This window comes from Cajanus cajan, chromosome 8 (genome assembly GCF_000230855.2).
Source record: "Cajanus cajan strain Asha chromosome 8, NIPB_CcT2T_4, whole genome shotgun sequence".
NCBI lineage: Eukaryota > Viridiplantae > Streptophyta > Magnoliopsida > Fabales > Fabaceae > Cajanus > Cajanus cajan.
This window is the reverse complement of record NC_138524.1, coordinates 12,003,748-12,022,824: the sequence shown is the minus strand read 5'-3', so window position 1 is coordinate 12,022,824 and position 19,077 is coordinate 12,003,748. Positions and strand designations below refer to the sequence as shown.

At 42.1% G+C, this 19,077-nt stretch overlaps 1 protein-coding gene across 1 annotated transcript; it reads left to right on the top strand.

Annotated features, from left to right (window-relative positions):
* Window positions 1-13,554: 13,554 nt before the first annotated feature.
* On the top strand, window positions 13,555-14,655 carry LOC145950244 (uncharacterized). The gene has a single exon (XM_083061305.1). The coding sequence runs from the start codon at window positions 13,555-13,557 to the stop codon at window positions 14,653-14,655; it is 1,101 nt and encodes a 366-aa protein (XP_082917431.1).
* Window positions 14,656-19,077: the final 4,422 nt, after the last annotated feature.

Below are 19,077 nucleotides of genomic sequence, written 5' to 3'. Positions count from 1 at the left end.
TGAGGGTATTTTGGTAATTTTTATAAATGTATAGGGGTGATTTAGTAGCTTGGAACAGGCTGTTCCAGAATTGGAACGAGTCGTTCCAAACTACCAAAATGTATGTGAGTTAGTAGCCCAGAACGGGTCGTTCTAAAGTTGGAACGGGCCGTTCCGGACTATTAAAAACTGCCTATAATCCTAAATGGGAACGGGCTTGGAATAGGCCGTTTCCAAATATGGCCATTATGAGTAATAAATGCACACCAGAACGGGCCGTTTTGGTTTGAGAACAGACCGTTCTGGATGTGATTTTTACCCATGATTTAAGGGTCCAGAACGGGCCGTTCCGAATTTGAAACGGGCCATTCCGGCAAAGCCTGATGCCTATAAATTGAGCTCTCTGCCACTCCCAAAAAGCACACCTCTCATTTTCTGATTTCTTTTCTTCTCCTCTCTCTTCTTTTCTTCTACTTTCTACTTTAGACCGAGGGGAACCCAGCGAGGGAGATCAACCAAATCTTGTGTAGGTTCAGCTTCTACATATCCAGGTACGGGGCAAAAGGGGATTATTTATATGTAGAGTTACATGAGGGGATTGGGTAGAGGAAGAACTCTTAGGATTATGAGTAATTTTATAATTATTTCTGTTTGGAGAATTATTGATCTTATGTAATTCTGTATGTATTTAGGACTATGAATATATGATTAATTTGTAAAAATGATGCTTTGGGAGAGAGAACGAAATTATAGAAAAGTGTCTGTAAGTTAGGTTTTGGAAATATTAGATTATTTCTGTTTGAGGAATTAATGATCCCATTAGATTTTGTATGTGTTGAGGATTAAGAATATATATTTAATTTGTAAGAATGATGATCTGGGAGAGAGAACAAAATTGTAGAAAAGTGCCTGTGAGTTAAGTTTTGGAACAATTGGGGGTTTTACTATTTATGTTAAAATTGTATTAAATTGATAATTCTATTGATTATTATATTAACTTATGAATGTTATTCTTACATTACTTGATAAAAATTGATGATTTAGATGTGAATTGCTTGAGGTGTATGAAACCCATTATTTTGAACTTATCTGTGTGTATGGAATTGAACTATGAGATGTTGTGTGGAATGTGAATGAGATGTGATTGTGGTTCTTCACACTTATGAGCAGGGGTGACCACGACTCGAGATTATTACATGGGTATTGTGACCTTCGTTAACATGTCAGGGGTGAGCACGGCCCTACGTTAGGGGTAACGTGACCTTGGCATAGTGTTATATTAGGGGTGAGCACGGCCTTGGATTGTTACGTGGGTATTGTGACCTTGAATAACATGTCAGGGGTGAGCACGACCCTGGGCTAGATATGCTACAGAGGAATCGTGACCTTGGCATAGTGTTATATTAGGGGTGAGCACGGCCTTGGATTGTTAAATGGGTAGTGTGACCTTGGCATAGTGTGAAGTGCAAGATTTGTGATGATTGGTGTGATTGAGAATTATGACGTGATGACGATGCATGATTGATTGAAATACGATATATTGAAATATTTATGAATATTAAGTTATAATGAGATAATATGTTGCGTTTCTTATGTGCTATATATATAGATGTTTTCTTTTCTCACCGTACGATTTGTGGATGTTTTAGGTGAGGAAGATCCGACTTTGAGTGGCACCTAGAATGCCAACAATTGAATTTTGGGTATGCTCTTATATTGTGACATCGGGACAGAGGATTTTTAGGACATATATTTTTATATGGATTTGGAATTGTAAATATTATTTTTGAAAACAATTTGTAAACTCTTACGTTTCATTTTTATTATTGTGGTTATTGAAGAATAATTTTGAAGATTCTCATGTGAACCCTTTTATCGAAATTGAAAAATTTATTTGTAAGTTTTCATTATTACAATATATGTGTTGAGGTAGTAAGGGTGTCACATTTAGTGGTATCAGAGCAGGTCGATCCAATCAGTCGTGAGTTTTGAGTCTACTATGCTTGTTTGGTAGATGAATGATGTAGTGAATTGATTGTTGAACTTATTGTAATGCTAGTATGACGATTGATTAAGTTTGTTGTTTATTTTTAATTAGAGTATAATTGTTAACTTTTCTGGAAATCAGAAAAGTAATGGTAGGAGGTAGGAATGATCGTGCAATCCCTGATGCTCTACAAGCGATGGCTCAGACTCTTGGTAATATGAACCAACGACCAGAGGTAGATTGGCTGGAGAGACTCCAGCGAAATAATCCACCAAGTTTCCGTGGGGGTTATAATCCTGATGGAGCTGTTGACTGGATTTTTGAGGTTGAAAAGATATTCCAAGCTATGGGATGTCTTTTGATACAGAAGGTGACTTTGGCTGCCTTCATGCTTTCTGGAGAGGCTGGCATCTGGTGGAAAGGTGCTTTGCAAAGAATGATAGCTGCAGGTACCCAAGTGAACTGGGAGAATTTCAAGCAGCTATTCTTAGAGAAATACTTTCCCCGAGATGTGAGACATAAGAAACATATGGAATTCCTTGAGTTGAAGCAAGGAGAAAATTCTGTGGCTGAGTATGTGACTAAGTTTGAAGACTTGGTTAGATTTTATCCTATGTATGATGGTGTGGGCAATGAGGAGGACAAATGTGTAAAGTTTGTGAGTGGTCTTCGCCCTGAGATTAAACAAGTTTTCAATTATCAAGGGATCACTCACTATCATGAATTGGTAAACAAGTGCCAAGTATATGATGAGGAAAACCGTGCTAGGGTAACTCATTATAAGAGTGGAGGACCCATGAGGAATAATAAGTTTGGTTCATCTAGTAAGAGTAAACCTTATACCAAGTCTGCTGGGGACTCAAGTTCTAAGGTGAATAATCAAGGTTTTGTGCAACAAAAGAGCCAAGCTCTAATGGCTAGCCAAACTTCTAGAGGGGGAAGTGTCGGTTTTGTTCCACACAACAACTGCTACAATTGTGGGAAGTCAGGTCATAGGGCATATGAGTGTCTGTTGCCTAGAGTAGTAATGTGCTTCAACTGTCAAGAGAAGGGACACAAAGCTCGTGATTTCCCTAAGAACAAGACAATAGAGGTTGGAAGGAGTGCTAGAAAACCTAGAGCAACAGGTAGGGTGTTTACCTTAAGTGGTGCTGAAGCTACGCAATCTGAAGACTTAATCCAGGGTATGTGTTTCATTAATGGAACTCCTCTAATTGTTTTGTATGATTCTGGTGCGACTCACTCTTTCATATCACATGTGTGTGTGTCCAAATTAAAATTACCTGTTTCTTCCTTGTCTTTTGAATTAATAGTAGAGACACCAACTAGTGGTTCAGTGTCTATTTCTGATGTCTGTTTAAAGTGTCCTCTGATTATTGATGGTAGAGATTTCATGGTTGACTTAATTTATTTGCCTCTAAGTCAGCTAGATGTTATTCTGGGAATGGACTGGTTATCTTCCAATCATGTCCTTTTGAATTGTGCTGATAAATCTATTATTTTTGGTGAGCTTGTCAAAAAAGTTAGTAAGGATTATTTGACTGCCAACCAAGTTAAGGTATCTTTGCAAGAGGACGCCCAAGTGTACATGTTGTTAGCTTATTTGAATTCTGAGAGTAATGGTTTGGTGAGTGAACTACCTGTTATGTGTGACTTTTCGGATGTGTTCTCTGATGATATGTCTAGCTTACCACCTAGAAGATAAGTAGAATTTTCCATAGACTTAGTACCAAGAACATGACCTATTTTTATTGCACCTTACAGGATGTCACCCATAGAGTTAGTGGAGCTTAAGAAACAAATAGAAGAATTGTTGGAGAAAGGGTTTGTGAGGCCTAGTGTATCACCTTGGGGAGCACCCGTACTATTAGTTAAGAAGAAAGATGGTAGCATGAGATTATGTGTAGATTATCGCCAATTGAACAAGGTGACCATTAAGAATAAATATCCATTGCCTAGGATAGATGATCTTATGGACCAGTTGGTGGGTGTTTGTATATTTAGTAAAATTGATCTTAGATCGGGGTACCATCAGATTAGGGTTAAGGGTGAGGATGTACCTAAGACAACATTTAGGACTCGTTATGGACACTATGAGTATCTAGTAATGCCTTTTGATGTGACGAATGCTCCCGCAATTTTTATAGATTACATGAACCAAATTTTTCATCCGTACTTGGATGAATTTGTAGTTGTCTTCATAGATGACATACTAGTTTATTCCAAGACTAAAGAGGAACATGAGGAACACTTAAAGGTAATACTTCAAACCCTCAGGGAGAGACAACTTTATGCCAAGTTGTCTAAGTGTGAATTTTGGCTAGAGGAGGTGAGTTTCTTAGGACATGTGATTTCAAGTGGGGGTATAGCAGTAGATCCATCTAAAGTTGAGGCGGTGCTTAAGTGGGAGACACCTAAGTCAGTTAGTGAGATTAGGAGCTTCCTTGGATTGGTTGGATACTATAGAAGATTCATAGAGGGATTCTCTAAGTTAGCGTTACCCTTGACAAGTTTAACTAGGAAAGGAGTTGTGTTTGTATGAGATAGTAAATGTGAGAATAATTTCCGAGCCCTTAAGGAAAAGTTGACTAGTGCACCTATTTTAGTGTTGCCTGACCTTAGTAAGACTTTTGTGGTTTATTGTGACGCTTCTAAGATGGGTTTGGGTGGAGTGTTAATGCAAGAAGGAAAGGTCGTATCTTATGCATCTAGGCAATTGAAAATACATGAGAAGAATTACCCCACCCATGATCTTGAATTAGCAGCTGTGGTATTCACACTTAAGATTTGGAGACATTATTTGTATGGTTCAAAATTTGAGGTGTTTAGTGATCATAAGAGACTTAGGTATTTATTTGACCAAAAGGAATTAAACATGAGGCAAAGGAGATGGTTAGAGTTCCTTAAGGACTATTATTTTGATCTTAGTTATCATCCGGGCAAAGCCAATGTGGTGGTTGATGCTTTAAGTAGGAAATATTTGCATTTGTCTTCTCTTATGATTAGGGAGATGGACCTTTTGGCTCAATTTAGAGACTTAAGTTTGACTTGTGAGGTGACCTCTAGTAATGTGAGACTAGGTATGACTCGGGTGACTAGTGAGTTGTTGAGGGAAATTGGAGAAGCACAGTTAGTGGATTCATTTCTAGTGGCTAGACGTGATGCTATAGGATAAGGTATTGGAGGAGAATTTACCTTGGGTGTAGATGGAGTGTTAAGACTTAAAGACCGAGTGTGCGTTCCTAGTGACCCTACACTTAGACGTTTGATCCTAGAGGAAGGTCATAGGAGCAAGCTTAGTTTTCACCTAGGAGCAACAAGATGTATCAAGACCTTAGGAAGATATTTTGGTGGCCTAGGATGAAGAACGATATAGCTGAATTTGTGAGTGCCTGCTTAGTGTGTCAGAAGGCTAAGATAGAACATCATAAACCTTCAGGACTACTTCATCCTTTAAGTATACCCAAGTGGAAGTGGGATAGCATTTCTATAGATTTTGCAGTTGCTTTGCCTAGGACTAGGAGAGGGCATGATTCTATTTGGGTTATAGTTGATAGGTTGACTATGAGTGCACATTTCTTACCTATTAACATTAGGTATTCTCCAGAGAGATTGGCTAGACTGTATATTGATGAGATTGTGAGATTGCATGGGATACCATCTAGCATAGTGTTCGACAGAGACCCTAGATTCACCTCTAGGTTTTGGGAGAGCCTACAATGAGCTTTGGGGACCCAACTTAGACATAGTTCAGCTTACCACCCTCAAACTGATGGTCAGACTGAGAAGACTATTCAATCTTTAAAGGATTTTCTTAGAGCCTGTGTGCTGGACCAAGGGGGTAGTTGGGATAGTCTTTTACCTTTGGTAGAGTTTACCTATAATAATAGTTACCACTCTAGTATAGGTATGACACCTTATGAAGCCTTGTATGGTAGGAGATGTAGGACCCCTTTGTGTTGGTGCGAGCCTGGTGATAATGTTATCTTAGGACATGAGATTGTGCAACAAACCACTGATAAGGTTAGATTGATACAAGAGAGGATGAGGACAGCTCAGAGTAGACAGAAAAGTTATGCTGACAGGAGGAGAAAGGACTTGGAATTTCAAGAAGGTGACCATGTGTTCTTGAAAGTCACTTCGTGGACTGGGGTTGGCAGGGCACTGAAATCCAGAAAACTTACTCCTAGATTTATTGGTCATTTCCAAATTCTAAAAAGAGTCGGTAGTGTTGCCTAGCAAATTGCTTTGCCTCCTAATCTGTCAAATCTCCATGATGTTTTCCACATTTCCCAACTTCGAAAATACATCCATGATTCTTCGCATGTGATTGAGTCGGATCATCTTGAGGTTAAGGAGAACCTAACTGTGGAAGCTACCCCGGTGAGAGTTGAGGATCGAATGGTGAAGCAACTTAGGGGTAAGGAAATTCCTTTGGTGAAAGTTATTTGGGGAGGAGTTACACCTCAAAGTGCTACTTGAGAGCTAGAAGAGAAGATGAAAGCGTCATATCCATTTGTATTTGCTTCAAGTAATTTCGAGGACGAAATTTTTTAAAAGGAGGGGAGAATTGTAACACCCTAGTTTTTATTTCATTTTTATTTTATTTTATTAAGGGTATTTTGGTAATTTTTATAACTGTATAGGGGTGATTTAGTAACTTGGAACGGGCTGTTCCGGAATTGGAACAGGCCGTTCCAAACTACCAAAATGTATGTGAGTTAGTAGCCTAGAACGAGCCGTTCCGGACTATTAAAAACTGCCTGTAATCCTAAATGGGAACGGGCTTGGAACGGGCCGTTTCCAAATATGGCCGTTGTGAGTAATAAATCCACACCAAAATGGGCCGTTCTGGATGTGATTTTTACCCGTGATTTAAGGGTTCAGAACGGGCCGTTCCAAATTTGGAATGGGCCGTTCCAGCGAAGCCTGATGCCTATAAATTGAGCTCTCTACCACTCCCAAAAGCACACCTCTCATTTTCTGATTTCTTTTCTTCTGCTATCTCTACTTTTCCTTTACTTTTTGCTTCAGACCGAGGGGAACCCAGTGAGGGAGATCAACCAGATCTTGTGTAGGTTCAGCTTCTACATATCCAGGTACGGGGGAAAAAGGGATTATTTATATGTAGAGTTACATGAAGGGATTGGGTAGAGGAAAAACTCTTAGGATTATGAATAATTTTATAATTATCTCTGTTTGGAGAATTATTGATCTTATGTAATTTTTTTTTTATGTATTTAGGACTATGAATATATGATTAATTTGTAAAAATGATGCTTTGGGAGAGATAACGAAATTATAGAAAAGTGTCTGTAAGTTAGGTTTTGGAAAAATTAGATTATTTCTGTTTGAGGAATTAATGATCCCATTAGATTCTGCATATGTTGAGGATTAAGAATATATATTTAATTTGTAAGAATGATGATCTGGGAGAGAGAATGAAATTGTAGAAAAGTGTCTGTGAGTTAGGTTGTGGAACAATTGGGAGTTTTAATGTTTATGTTAAAATTGTATTAAATTGATAATTCTATTGATTATTATATTAATTTATGAATGTTATTGTTACATTACTTGATAAAAATTGATGATTTAGATATGAATTGCTTGATGTGTATGAAACTGATTATTTTGGACTTATCTGTGTGTATGAAATTGAACTATGAGATGTTGTGTGGAATGTGAATGAGATGTGATTGTGGTTCTTCACACTTATGACCAGGGGTGAGCACGGCCCAAGATTATTACATGGGTATCGTGATCTTGGTTAACATGTCAGGGGTGAGCACGACCCTGGGTTAGGGGTAACGTGACCTTGGCACAGTGTTATATCAGGGGTGAGCACGGCCTTGGATTGTTACGTGGGTATTGTGACCTTGAATAACATGTCGGGGGTGAGCACGACCCTAGGCTAGATATGCTACAAGAGAATCGTGACCTTGGCACAGTGTTATATCAGGGGTGAGCACGACCTTGGATTGTTAAATAGGTAGCGTGACCTTGGCATAGTGTGAAGTGCAAGATTTGTCATGATTGGTGTGATTGAGAATTATGACGTGATGACGATGCATGATTGATTGAAATACGATATGTTGAAATATTTATGAATATTAAGTTTTAATGAGATAATATGTTGCGTTTTCTTGTGTGCTATATATATAGATGTTTTCTTTTCTCACCGTACGATTTGTGGATGTTTTAGGTGAGGAAGATCCGACTTTGAGTGGTACCTAGAATGTCAACAGTTGAATTGTGGGTATGCTATGATATTGTGACATCGGCGCAGAGGATTTTTAGGACATAGATTTTTATATGGATTTGGAATTGCAAATATTATTTTTGTAAACAATTTGTAAACTCTTGCGTTTCATTTTTATTAATGTGGTTATTGAAGAATAATTTTGAAGATTCTCATGTGAACCCTTTTACCGAAATTGAAAAATTTATTTGTAAGTTTTCATTATTATAATATATGTGTTGGGGTAGTAAGGGTGTCACACCTATGTTACTCTACGTGTATTGCTAGAAGCAATGCACAAGTGTGATGTTTTTATTGGTGTCACGTGCATGATAACATGTAGCCCATTGCATATATATTATCATGTTAACTATTATTGCTTATTATTCCATGAATGAACTAAGCATGATAATGATATTATCTGTGTATGTCATGTCTTGTAATTGTATTCTTTGTTTGTATTTGGTTGTCCGATTTACATTCTTGCATTGTGAGCCAGTGAGATGTTTCTCACTCCGTTGTCTTTGTTGTTGTTCTTGTATTGATTCTGTAGATGATGATCAATATGATGTTAAAGATGTTGGACTTTATATTGAATTGCTCTGATAAGATATGTGATATCGAGACGTAATTAGGGGTAGGTATACGGACTAGTCCGGCTCGTTTAAGGCCCGGTCCGTAAAACTCGCGTTTTATACGGGCCGGATAAGTCTGGTCCGTAAAATAAATGGATTTATTTTTTAAGTCCGTATCCGGCCCGCCAAAATCCACAGATAACAGACTGGTCCACGGGCCTAAATAATGGTTCAAAAAAATAAACTTTTAAAAAATAAAAATACATAAAATTAGAAGAATTTTTTTTTTATTTATAAGCTAAATTTAATCATACTAAAATTTATTAATAGTTAAAATGGTTTAAAATACTAAATATTAAAATATTAAAATAAAAAAATTACAAATATTTAAATAACAGTACCAAACTTTCAATAATAAAAGTATCAAAATGTCATAAAATAATTCAAATGACAAATACATACCAACTAAACACAATTTTAATGTCATAATAATTTAAAAATTAAATACAGAACTTAATATTAAAATCGTAATATTTAAAATTATTAATTAGTGAAGTCCGCGGATTAGCCCGCGAGCCCGCGGATTAAATTCGCCAAGTCCGCGAACTTCACGAGCTAGACTCAAAAATTAAACATAGTCATACGGATTTTAAAAAAATGGGTCCGTTATCCGCGAAATCTGCTGGCTTACAGGCCAATCTGTATACCCGGGTCTATCTACTCACCCCTAGATGTAATTAGAATTAGTTTAAGATGTTATTTTGTTGGTTCATTTAAAAAACATTAATTTTTAGTTTCTTTGTAATTCTTTCAATTATGCTATATTTATTTAAGATATAATTCTTTCTACTTGTCATAATATTGAGTTATTTTATTATATTGAAATTGTTAAATTTTTATATTTTTTATATGCTATGACATTCAAAGTAGGGTGTCACAAATATCATCATATAAGAAGACATAAACTACTTCTACAACAAAGAATAAGGCAAACTTTTCAGCGACGATGTATATCGCAAAGAACAATATGGATGAAACTTTTAATGCAACCAACCAATATAGTGACATTATAACTACAAATACAATCTTGCTGCCTGGAGATCATGTTCAATTGCTAACATAAATATTATTTGTACTATTCGTACCGCTAAGCCGAGCTCTAGCTCAGCTTTACTGTGGAGGACGACCTCGGACACGTGCTAGGCGACATGAGCCCGATATCCAAATAGGTCATAACTGATCTCAGGCCCAAGACCCAATGAAACCCTAATTCACACAAAGGTACATGCATTACTTATATGAGACTCATACACTCACAAACACTAACTTTAGCATCGGAGTCTCTTTTGCAGGTACCACCCCCACTTGGAACAGCAATCGTACCAAGTGAAGGAGGCTCACCAATCTTGCCCAGCAGATCGCCCCTACGACCGATCTTCGGTAAGAACATTTGGCGCCCACCGTAGGGCCGAACAAGACAGCTCTTATCGGCCACGCTTATGTTTTTCACCCGAAGCCATAATAGACGAGCAACGGACGACTCAGATCGTACAACAAGAATGGATAGCGAAGCAACACTAAGAAGACTGATCGAACAGGTCGAACAAATGCGGCAACAACACATTGTTGACCTGCAAAGCATGTGTGCCAAGCACGAAACCGACTTAGCGGCGCTGCGTGTCGCGAATGAAACTGACCTAGCGACGCTACGCGCCGAGAATGAGCATATTCGCGCCCAACTTCCTCGGCGTCCTTCTGATCAACCCCCTCAAGCGAGTAATCATCACGAGACAGAGGGGCACTCGGTCTCCCAACCACCAATTGTACCCAGGGCACCGACCCACAGGTCTGCCACACATCAGTCACACGCACCGAAGAATAGGTCAGATCATGAAGTCAGCAACGCGCCCGCCCAAGATTCAAGACATAGGGCGAGCATCTGCCGCCACCCCTTTGTTGACGACATTATGGAGACGCCCGTCCCTTTTGGATGGAAGCCTCTCAACATCGACCGTTACGATGGCACGACTGACCCGGACGAGCATGTCGATCTCTATAGTACACAGGTAAACCTATACACTAATGAAGATGCTATTCTGTGTAGGGTTTTCCCGACCTCGCTCAAGGGGGCTTACCTGGCTTGGTACACACAATTGCCGGCAAGGTGGATCGACAACTTCAACACCTTGATAAGGAGATTGAAGGTGCAATATGAGACGAGCCGACCTCATCATGTCACATCAGCTACCTTGGCCAGTCTCAGACAGGGCGACGACGAACCACTGAGGACGTTCATGGAGTGCTTCGCCAGTGTCTCGGTCAAGATCCGAAACTTGAACCCTAAGGTCACCCTACATGCGATGCTCATGGCACTCAAGCCGGGCCCTTTTGTCGATAGTCTATGTCGATGATCTCCTAGTGACATGAACGAACTATGCGCCCGAGCTGCAGGGTACATTCAGATGGAAGAGCACTCCGCTTTCTGTGACCAGGTTCGCGGAAAATCACAAGCAAAACCAGACCACGGTCACAAAGAAAAGGTAAAGGTCACCAACGACAGTCAGTTCAAGAAGACTGCTAGGGCAAACAAAGGGGGTAGATACGACTTCTACACCCCCCTAAATGCGCCCCGAGTCCACATCCTAGAGGACGCCAGCAACAACAATCTGCTCACCTTGCCACCACCTGGCCACAATCCCAACAGTGCAGACAAATCTAAGCACTGTCGTTACCATAGAAACTATGGCCATACAACTGAGGAGTGTCGCACACTCAGAGATCGCATAGAGGAGCTCGTCCAAGGGGGACACCTCGGACAATACGTTCAACGGCAGCAAGGCCACCGAGGAGGTTAAAACGGACGAGGACGAGGGCGAGGTCGTGGTTCAGGCACGCGCACAGTGTTAAGTCTCAATTATACCTCTTTTTGGACAAGACTTAATGAACAATTCTACTCATTCTTTGAACCATTGCAATATAATTGTTCTCTTTTTGGTTCATTTTCTGTGCAGATATAGCTAACCCAGAATTTAGCTAACAATACCTTAATATACCTCATTTTTTGTGCAGGTATTGAGCTAGAGAATTGAAGATTGAAGGCCCTTAGGATTGGAAATCTAAGGAGCAGAGCAGAGTGGCTGCGCCGGGCGCAAGACTTGAGAAGAACAGAGTGTTCCACCTCTGCAAGTCACACCTACGCCGGGCATGAGACTACCCCCGCCAGGTGTGATCGAGACAGAGAGTACCTCAAACTCTCTGGAAGGTATTGCGTCGGGCGTGTTCTGAGGCAGAGAATACTTGACCTTACTGGAAGGCCTTGCGCCGGGCGTAGAAACTTATGCGTCGGGCACGAAACCCTAATCTGACTCCCCCAAGCTCGTATTTGAAGAAATTTTCGGGGTTTTCTACCTCATTCACACATTGGGCGCGTTTTATTAGGAGCTGTGGAAGGGGTTCTCGGAGCTTGGAGCCGTTCGTGTGTGTTTCTTTCCTTCGGTTCTTCATTCTCCCTTCATCTCTATTTTGTATTTACCCTCATTGTTTGAGTGGTTCTACCCATTTTTGTGGGGTTAGATGTAACCAACGTACTCTATTGTAATCCTTACGTTTTCAATGATATATGTATGTTGTTCATTCATTGTTGTGTATGTTTCTATTCTTAATGCTTGCTTTGGATTGATTCTCCTTTGCATGATATAGGTTCCATTGGGTGTTGGAAAATAACCATTGAAACTAGCTCTGAAACAAATGCCTAGTGGGAAATGTATCTAGGAATGGAGCTTAGCCCATTATTAGTCTTAAACCCTAGCCCGTAATGCGGGTGTAGATATTGGGTACTCAAGGAATTGATATTCAATATCCGCATCTAGGCTCTTGCTCTAAGGAATTAGGTTTGAGTAAACTTATGGATTGACTAAGCAATGTATGTAACAAGAGATTAAGGATTCATTAGTTTAACGTTTGGTGAAATCTGACCCCATAATCTCACAAAAACGATAATACCATTTTTACCCTTGTCCACTCACAAACAAATATTTTTTATAGCTTTCATTCCAATAGTCATAACTTTTGATTCAACTTGCATGACAAACTATGAATTTGGAATCATTCTTTAGTCACGAATAGTCAATAAATGTTTATGTTACCTTCTAATCCATGTGGATACGATAATTTTACTACTTAAATGGCCGGTATACTTGCCGTGTTTGAGACCGTTGACAAAACAAAAGTAATTTAAAGTGATAACAAAAGTGGTTTTAACGAAAATCTCAACACACAAACCAACCCTTCTGATCTTAACAAAATGCTGGTGGCACAGTACAGGCCGAGGTAAGTCAGGAAACAAGATCAAATCCCTTGAGAGGAGTTATCACCATAATTGCAGGTGGTTTCGCTTGGGGAGGCTCTAGCAGCTCGGTGCGAAAAAGACACTTGCGTAGCATCAACAATGTTTACTCTGCTACCTCGGCCCCGCACCACAGCACACCACCAATCACCTTCACCGATGAAGACTACACTGACATCTGTCCAAACTAGGATGATCCAATGGTCATCGCCGTGGAGGTCGCCAAATGGGAGGTCCACAAGACACTAATCGACCAAGGAAGCTCGGCTGACGTTCTATACTGGCCGACATTTCTAAGGTTAGACATTCCCCACTCCCTTATCCAACCTCACACAGAACCCCTAGTCAGTTTTGCAGGAGAACGAGTCCAGACTCGTGGGTACGTGGATCTGTTATCGACCTTCGGGACCCCCCTGACTCGAGGAGGATCATGGTCAGATACCTCCTCGTGGAGGCCAACACATCCTACAACATCATCATCGGCAGGCCTACATTGAATCAACTCGGAGCCGTGGTCTCCACCCTGCACCTTATGATGAAGTTCCCAGGGAGCAGCGACAAGATCATCTCGGTTAGAGCAAACCAGAAGACAACCCGCCAATGCTACGCTGAAAGGCTGAAGGTCTTGCCATCCAAGGAGCGCCACAAGAGTGACCCTCCTACAGTAGCTCACATCACCCAGGTTGACATCACCGACCTGGATCCAAGGTCAGAATCCCATGATGAGCGGCCGAGTCCCATTGACGAGCTTGATGACCTTCAGATTGGCAAACTCCCTGAACAATGCACAAGGATAAGCCGACAGCTCGATCTAGAGCTACGACAACAAATTGAAACCAAAATTACCAAGAATTCCGACCTCTTTGCATGGTCCAGCGCCCACATGCCAGGTATAGATGCTAACTTTATCTGTCACAGGTTGGCAATCCACAGAGAGGCAAAATCGGTGGCCCAGAGGAAGCGGAAGGTCGGTGGCAAGAGGCGAGAAGCTATCATCACCGAGACGCAAAAGCTATTGAATGCGGGCTTCATCCGCGAGGTCAGATACACCACGTGGCTGGAAAACGTGGTACTGGTGAAGAAGAGCTCGGGGAAGTGGCGCATGTGCGTCGACTATATCGACCTGAACAAAGCGTGCCCCAAAGACTCATACCCCTTACTGAGCATCGACAGGCTGGTCGATGGAGCATCCGGGCATGCCCTCCTCAGCTTTCTAGATGCTTACTCCGAGTACAACCAAATCATGATGTACCCACCGGACGAAGTGCACACGTCGTTCATCACCGACCACGCCAACTTTTGCTACCGAGTGATGCCATTCGGTCTCAAAAACGCAAGAGCCACTTACCAACGACTGATGGACAAAGTTTTCCACCAACAGATTGGGCAGAATATGGAGGTCTACGTCGACGACATGGTGGTCAAAACCACTTCGGCCGGAGGTCATGCTGCCGACCTGGCCGAGGTGTTCAGCCAGATCAGAAAACACAACATGCGCCTCAATACAGAGAAGTGTGTCTTCGACGTCTAGGGAGGTAAGTTCCTTAGTTTTATGATCACCAGCAGGGGCATTGAAGCCAACCCAGAGAAATGCAAAGCCATTATCCAGATGCAGAGCCCTCAGACTGTGAAAGAGGTTCAATGCCTGGCAGGAAGGTTGGTTTCCCTCTCCCGTTTTATCCCCAGGTTAGCGGAGAAGGCAGGACCCATCTTCACCTTATTGCGGAAACCGAAGAACTTTGAATGGACTGGCCCATGTGAAGAAGCTTTCAAGAGCTTTAAAATATTATTCACCACTCCGCCAATCCTCCAGAGGCCAAATCATCACTCCGAGCTTCTCCTATATCTAGCCGTGGCAGAAGGCCCAATCAGCGCAGTCATAGTGCAAGAGCACCAGAAGGTGCAAACGCCGATCTACTTCATCAGCCGAGTCCTTCAAGACACGGAAAAAACGGTATCAAATGATTGAGAAGCTTGGACTAGCACTTGTCACCACGACTCGGTGCCTCCGACCATACTTTTAAAGTCATCAGGTGGTCGTCAAAACCGACTACCCTATCAAGCAAATCCTGAGAAAGCTGGAGCTCGCCGGACGGATGATAGCATGGTCAGTAAAGCTGTCCGAATTTGGCATCAAATATGAGAGTTGCGGCCCCCTGAAAGCTAAATGTCTGGCAGATTTTGTGGCCGAACTAACTCCAACCTCGGCTGACGAGCAACGGGTATGGACTTTACATGTTGATGGGTCCTCCAATTCTAAGGGTGGTGGTGCATGTATTATTTTGGAAGGGCCAAATAAGGTCACCTTAGAGCAATCTCTCAAGTTTGGCTTCAAAGTGACCAATAACCAAGTAGAATATGAAGCGCTTCTAGCAAGGTTAAGGTTGGCTCACGACCTCGGAGGGTAGAGAGTAAGTTGCAAGAGTGACTCAAAGCTCATGGTGAAGCAGCGTAGTTGATGGAAGCACTTGGAGAAGATGAATGTTCTTCCAACCTTTCAATGCAAGGACCGAAATACTCTTGAGATTTTCCTTGGAATAGAAGCTTGAATCTCTTTGAAGCAATCTTCAATGGAGGAGAAGCATTGAGGAGGTTCGGTTACTCCTAGCTTGTTGTAGAAGCTTGAGGAACCAAGACAAAGTTTGAAGAAACTTTGATAGAAACCTTAGAGAGAGAGTTCTCTACGGTTTTTAAGACTCTTGAGTGAGAGAAAAATCTAATTTCTATTTCTCAAAATGTTCAAAAGTGAATACAAGTGAAGAGTATACAAATATATAGGGAGAGGTAGCTTCTAGTGTAAGATAACCTTAACAATGGTTCACTAGGAACCATGGTAAGGTGTAGCTAACCATCCATAGTTTCTAAAACTTGTAGGAGAAGCTAACCTTGACCATGGTTCACTTAAGAACCATGGTAAGGTCAGCTAAACCTACTAAGGTTTAGAAGCTTGGAAGGCAAGCTTCAAAACTTGTAGGAGAAGCTAGAAATTTCGGCCAAGAACAAAAGGTGGAGGCTAGGCGGCCAAGGCTCCAAAATTCTCCATGATTTATTTCAAAAATATTTGATTTGGTTTAGTTAGGTTCATCATATGATGATGAGACCTAGCTAAATCAAATCTATGAAAAATTAGGAGCAAAATGAGTCTAATATGCAAAATTTTGCCTAGGCCCAGTTCTGGCCCAATTACTAGTCACACCCTCAAGCATTGCTAAATGCCACCCCTTTTTCCCTGCTGAAAAAATAAAAAATGAATGTATCAACTAGGGAGGTTAAATGGAGTTAAACTCTCCAAGTAACCTATCTTAAAATCAATATACAAACACTAGAAAAAGCAAGTAAAGTGCCTCACAAATACAAAGACAAAAATAACCTATACAAAGAGACTACTATATGTACAAACATATGAAAAGGTCTTTAAGATCATCTCATTCCTCTTGGTTCTCTTAAGATATCACCTCTTGGATTCCTTGGCCTTGGCAATAGTCTATCATTAGTGGGGCTTACCAGACTAAGGACACCTTACTGTAGAGGTACTTCCATGTAGCCTCCCAACAGATCTCCTCCTTCGAGGAGTTCACAATCCACCATGTGCCCCGCGAGCAAAATGCAAGAGCCGACCTCCTATCCAAGCTCGCCAGCAAGAAGCGCCCCGAGCAACATCGGACTATCATACAAGAAACGCTAAACTCGCCCAGCCTAGAGACAAGGTCGTCAACACCAGTAACAGCGCAGATCAAGGATGGATGGCAGGAATTTGGAACTACTTAAAGGCAGGGACTTTACCTGAAGATAGAGAGGAAGCTCGGAAGATGAGGCTACGATCGACTAAGTTCGTCATCATTGGAGATGAACTGTTCAAGCGTGGAGTCTCCACTCCCCTTTTGAAATGCCTAGCTGAATCCCAGGCCACCTATGTCGTCGAGGAGATCCACCGAGGGATATGCGGCATGCATTCCGAAGCATGCTCAATGGCGACCAGAGTACTCTAAGCTGGGTATTACTGGTCGACATTGAAGTCGGATTGCCAAGCCTACGTACAAAAGTGCAAGGAATGCTAGCAGTTCGGCAATGCACATCGGCAACCTCCTGAAGCCCTCCACCAGATGATGTCATCGTGGCCTTTTGCCCAGTGGGGAATAGACATCCTCGGGCTATTCCCCCGCGAAAGGTCAACTCAAATTCCTCCTGGTGGCGATCGACTACTTCACCAAGTGGATCGAGGCATGCCCACTCGCCAAGATCACTACCGAGAACGTACAAAAATTCACCTAGAAGAGCATCATATGCAGGTTTGGTATTCCACATTCGCTGGTCTCCGATAACGGCAGGCAGTTCATTGCGCAGATTTTCGAAGACTTCCTCTGAGAACTTGGAGTCAAACATCTCCCGACCACAGTGGAGCACCCACAGACCAATGGCCAAGCCGAAGCTGCAAACAAGGTGATACTCCAAGAGCTCACAGCGCCAAAGGAAAATGGGTCGACGAGCTCCCCAGCATCCTCTGGGCGTACCATTGTACCCCCCAATAAACAACGCAGGAAACGCCTTACAGGATAACCTATGGAGCCAATGCCATGATCCTAGTGGAGGTCGGTGAGACGTCTCACCGACATCATGTTTTAGACAGTGAGCAAAATGCTCAAGAGACAACGGTCAACCTCAACCTGATTGATGAGCTCAAAGAAGAAGCTCGGATCCGTGAAGAAGCCTGTAAACTTCAACCCTCCAGAAGGTACAACACGTGTGTCCGACCTCGCTCCTTCTGGGTCGGCAACTTGGTGTGGCGACTAGTAGGCGACGCTCGCAAAGATTCGTCAGAAAGGAAGCTCGCGCCCAACTGGGATGGCCCATTTAGAGTCACAAAAAACTTAGAAAACGGGGCAACCGACTAGAAGAGTTCAGCGGCAAACCCATCCAACGAACCTGGAATGCCACACACCTCAAGTTCTACTTCAGCTGAAACTGTATGAATGAGTTGTGCACTCTTTTCCCGACTCAGTCTTTTGTCCCAAAAAACAGAAAAATGGGTTTTGGCTGAGAGGGTTTTTAACGAGGCACATCCACGACATTAATAAAATGACTCATTCTGTTCATAGCTTTTTAATTTTACATTGTTTTGTCATAAAATGCTTTATGTTAAAACCTAGGTCGAGTTCTAACCTTGGTACGATCTATTTTTACCCTAAGCCGAGGACGAGTTCGAACCTCGGTACGAATTATTTTATCTGACCCTGAGGTTGAGTTTGAACCTTAGTGGAGGCAGCTCGAGATGATCCCTCAGGTGGAGGACTCCCGGTTAGGTCAACGGTGTCGGCGTCAGCAGCCTTCGACGTCACTTCTTCAGCATCATGAGGGGCGGAGGTCCCCCCGACCTCCTTCTCCCCCCTCTTTCTTTTTCTGCAGGTCTCCAGGGGGCAATCTCCTCCTCCTAGAGCTCGGGGACCTCGATCTCGACAACATTATAGCGGGCTTTCAGCTCGCGCCATTTGCTTCTCCCCATGATACCTGCAAGCATAAAAATTCAGCTCATAAGCAAAAGTGAAAAGGAAGAAAACGAAATAAACCCTGATAGCTAAAAATGACGAGGTACTCACTCCCTATACCCCTCTCCTTGTACGCCGAGTTAGCAAGCGACAAGACGAGCTTGCAATCTAGGGGACGAGGTCGTCAATTGAAGGTTGGACGACCCGTTGAACCTGACTGGACCCTGCTGCCAGTAGAGTGGGAACCTCGGCAACCCGCCGAAGTGGAACACCTCATCCTTCAGCGGGTCGACCTCCTTGGGCAGAACCTGGAAGAACTCTTGTTTGAAATTCTTGTAAGACTGGGAGTAAAGAGAAAATAGTCCCCCAGCCTTACTCCCACTCAAAGACAACCAACCATAGGGAGGTACACCCAATTTCAGTTGATAAAAGTGAAGAAAAATAGGAAGAGACAACCTTATCCCTAGGGT

Coding starts and splice junctions, on each gene's coding strand:
- LOC145950244 (XM_083061305.1), top strand. CDS start 13,555: ATGGTCAGATACCTCCTCGTGGAGGCCAACACATCCTACAACATCATC.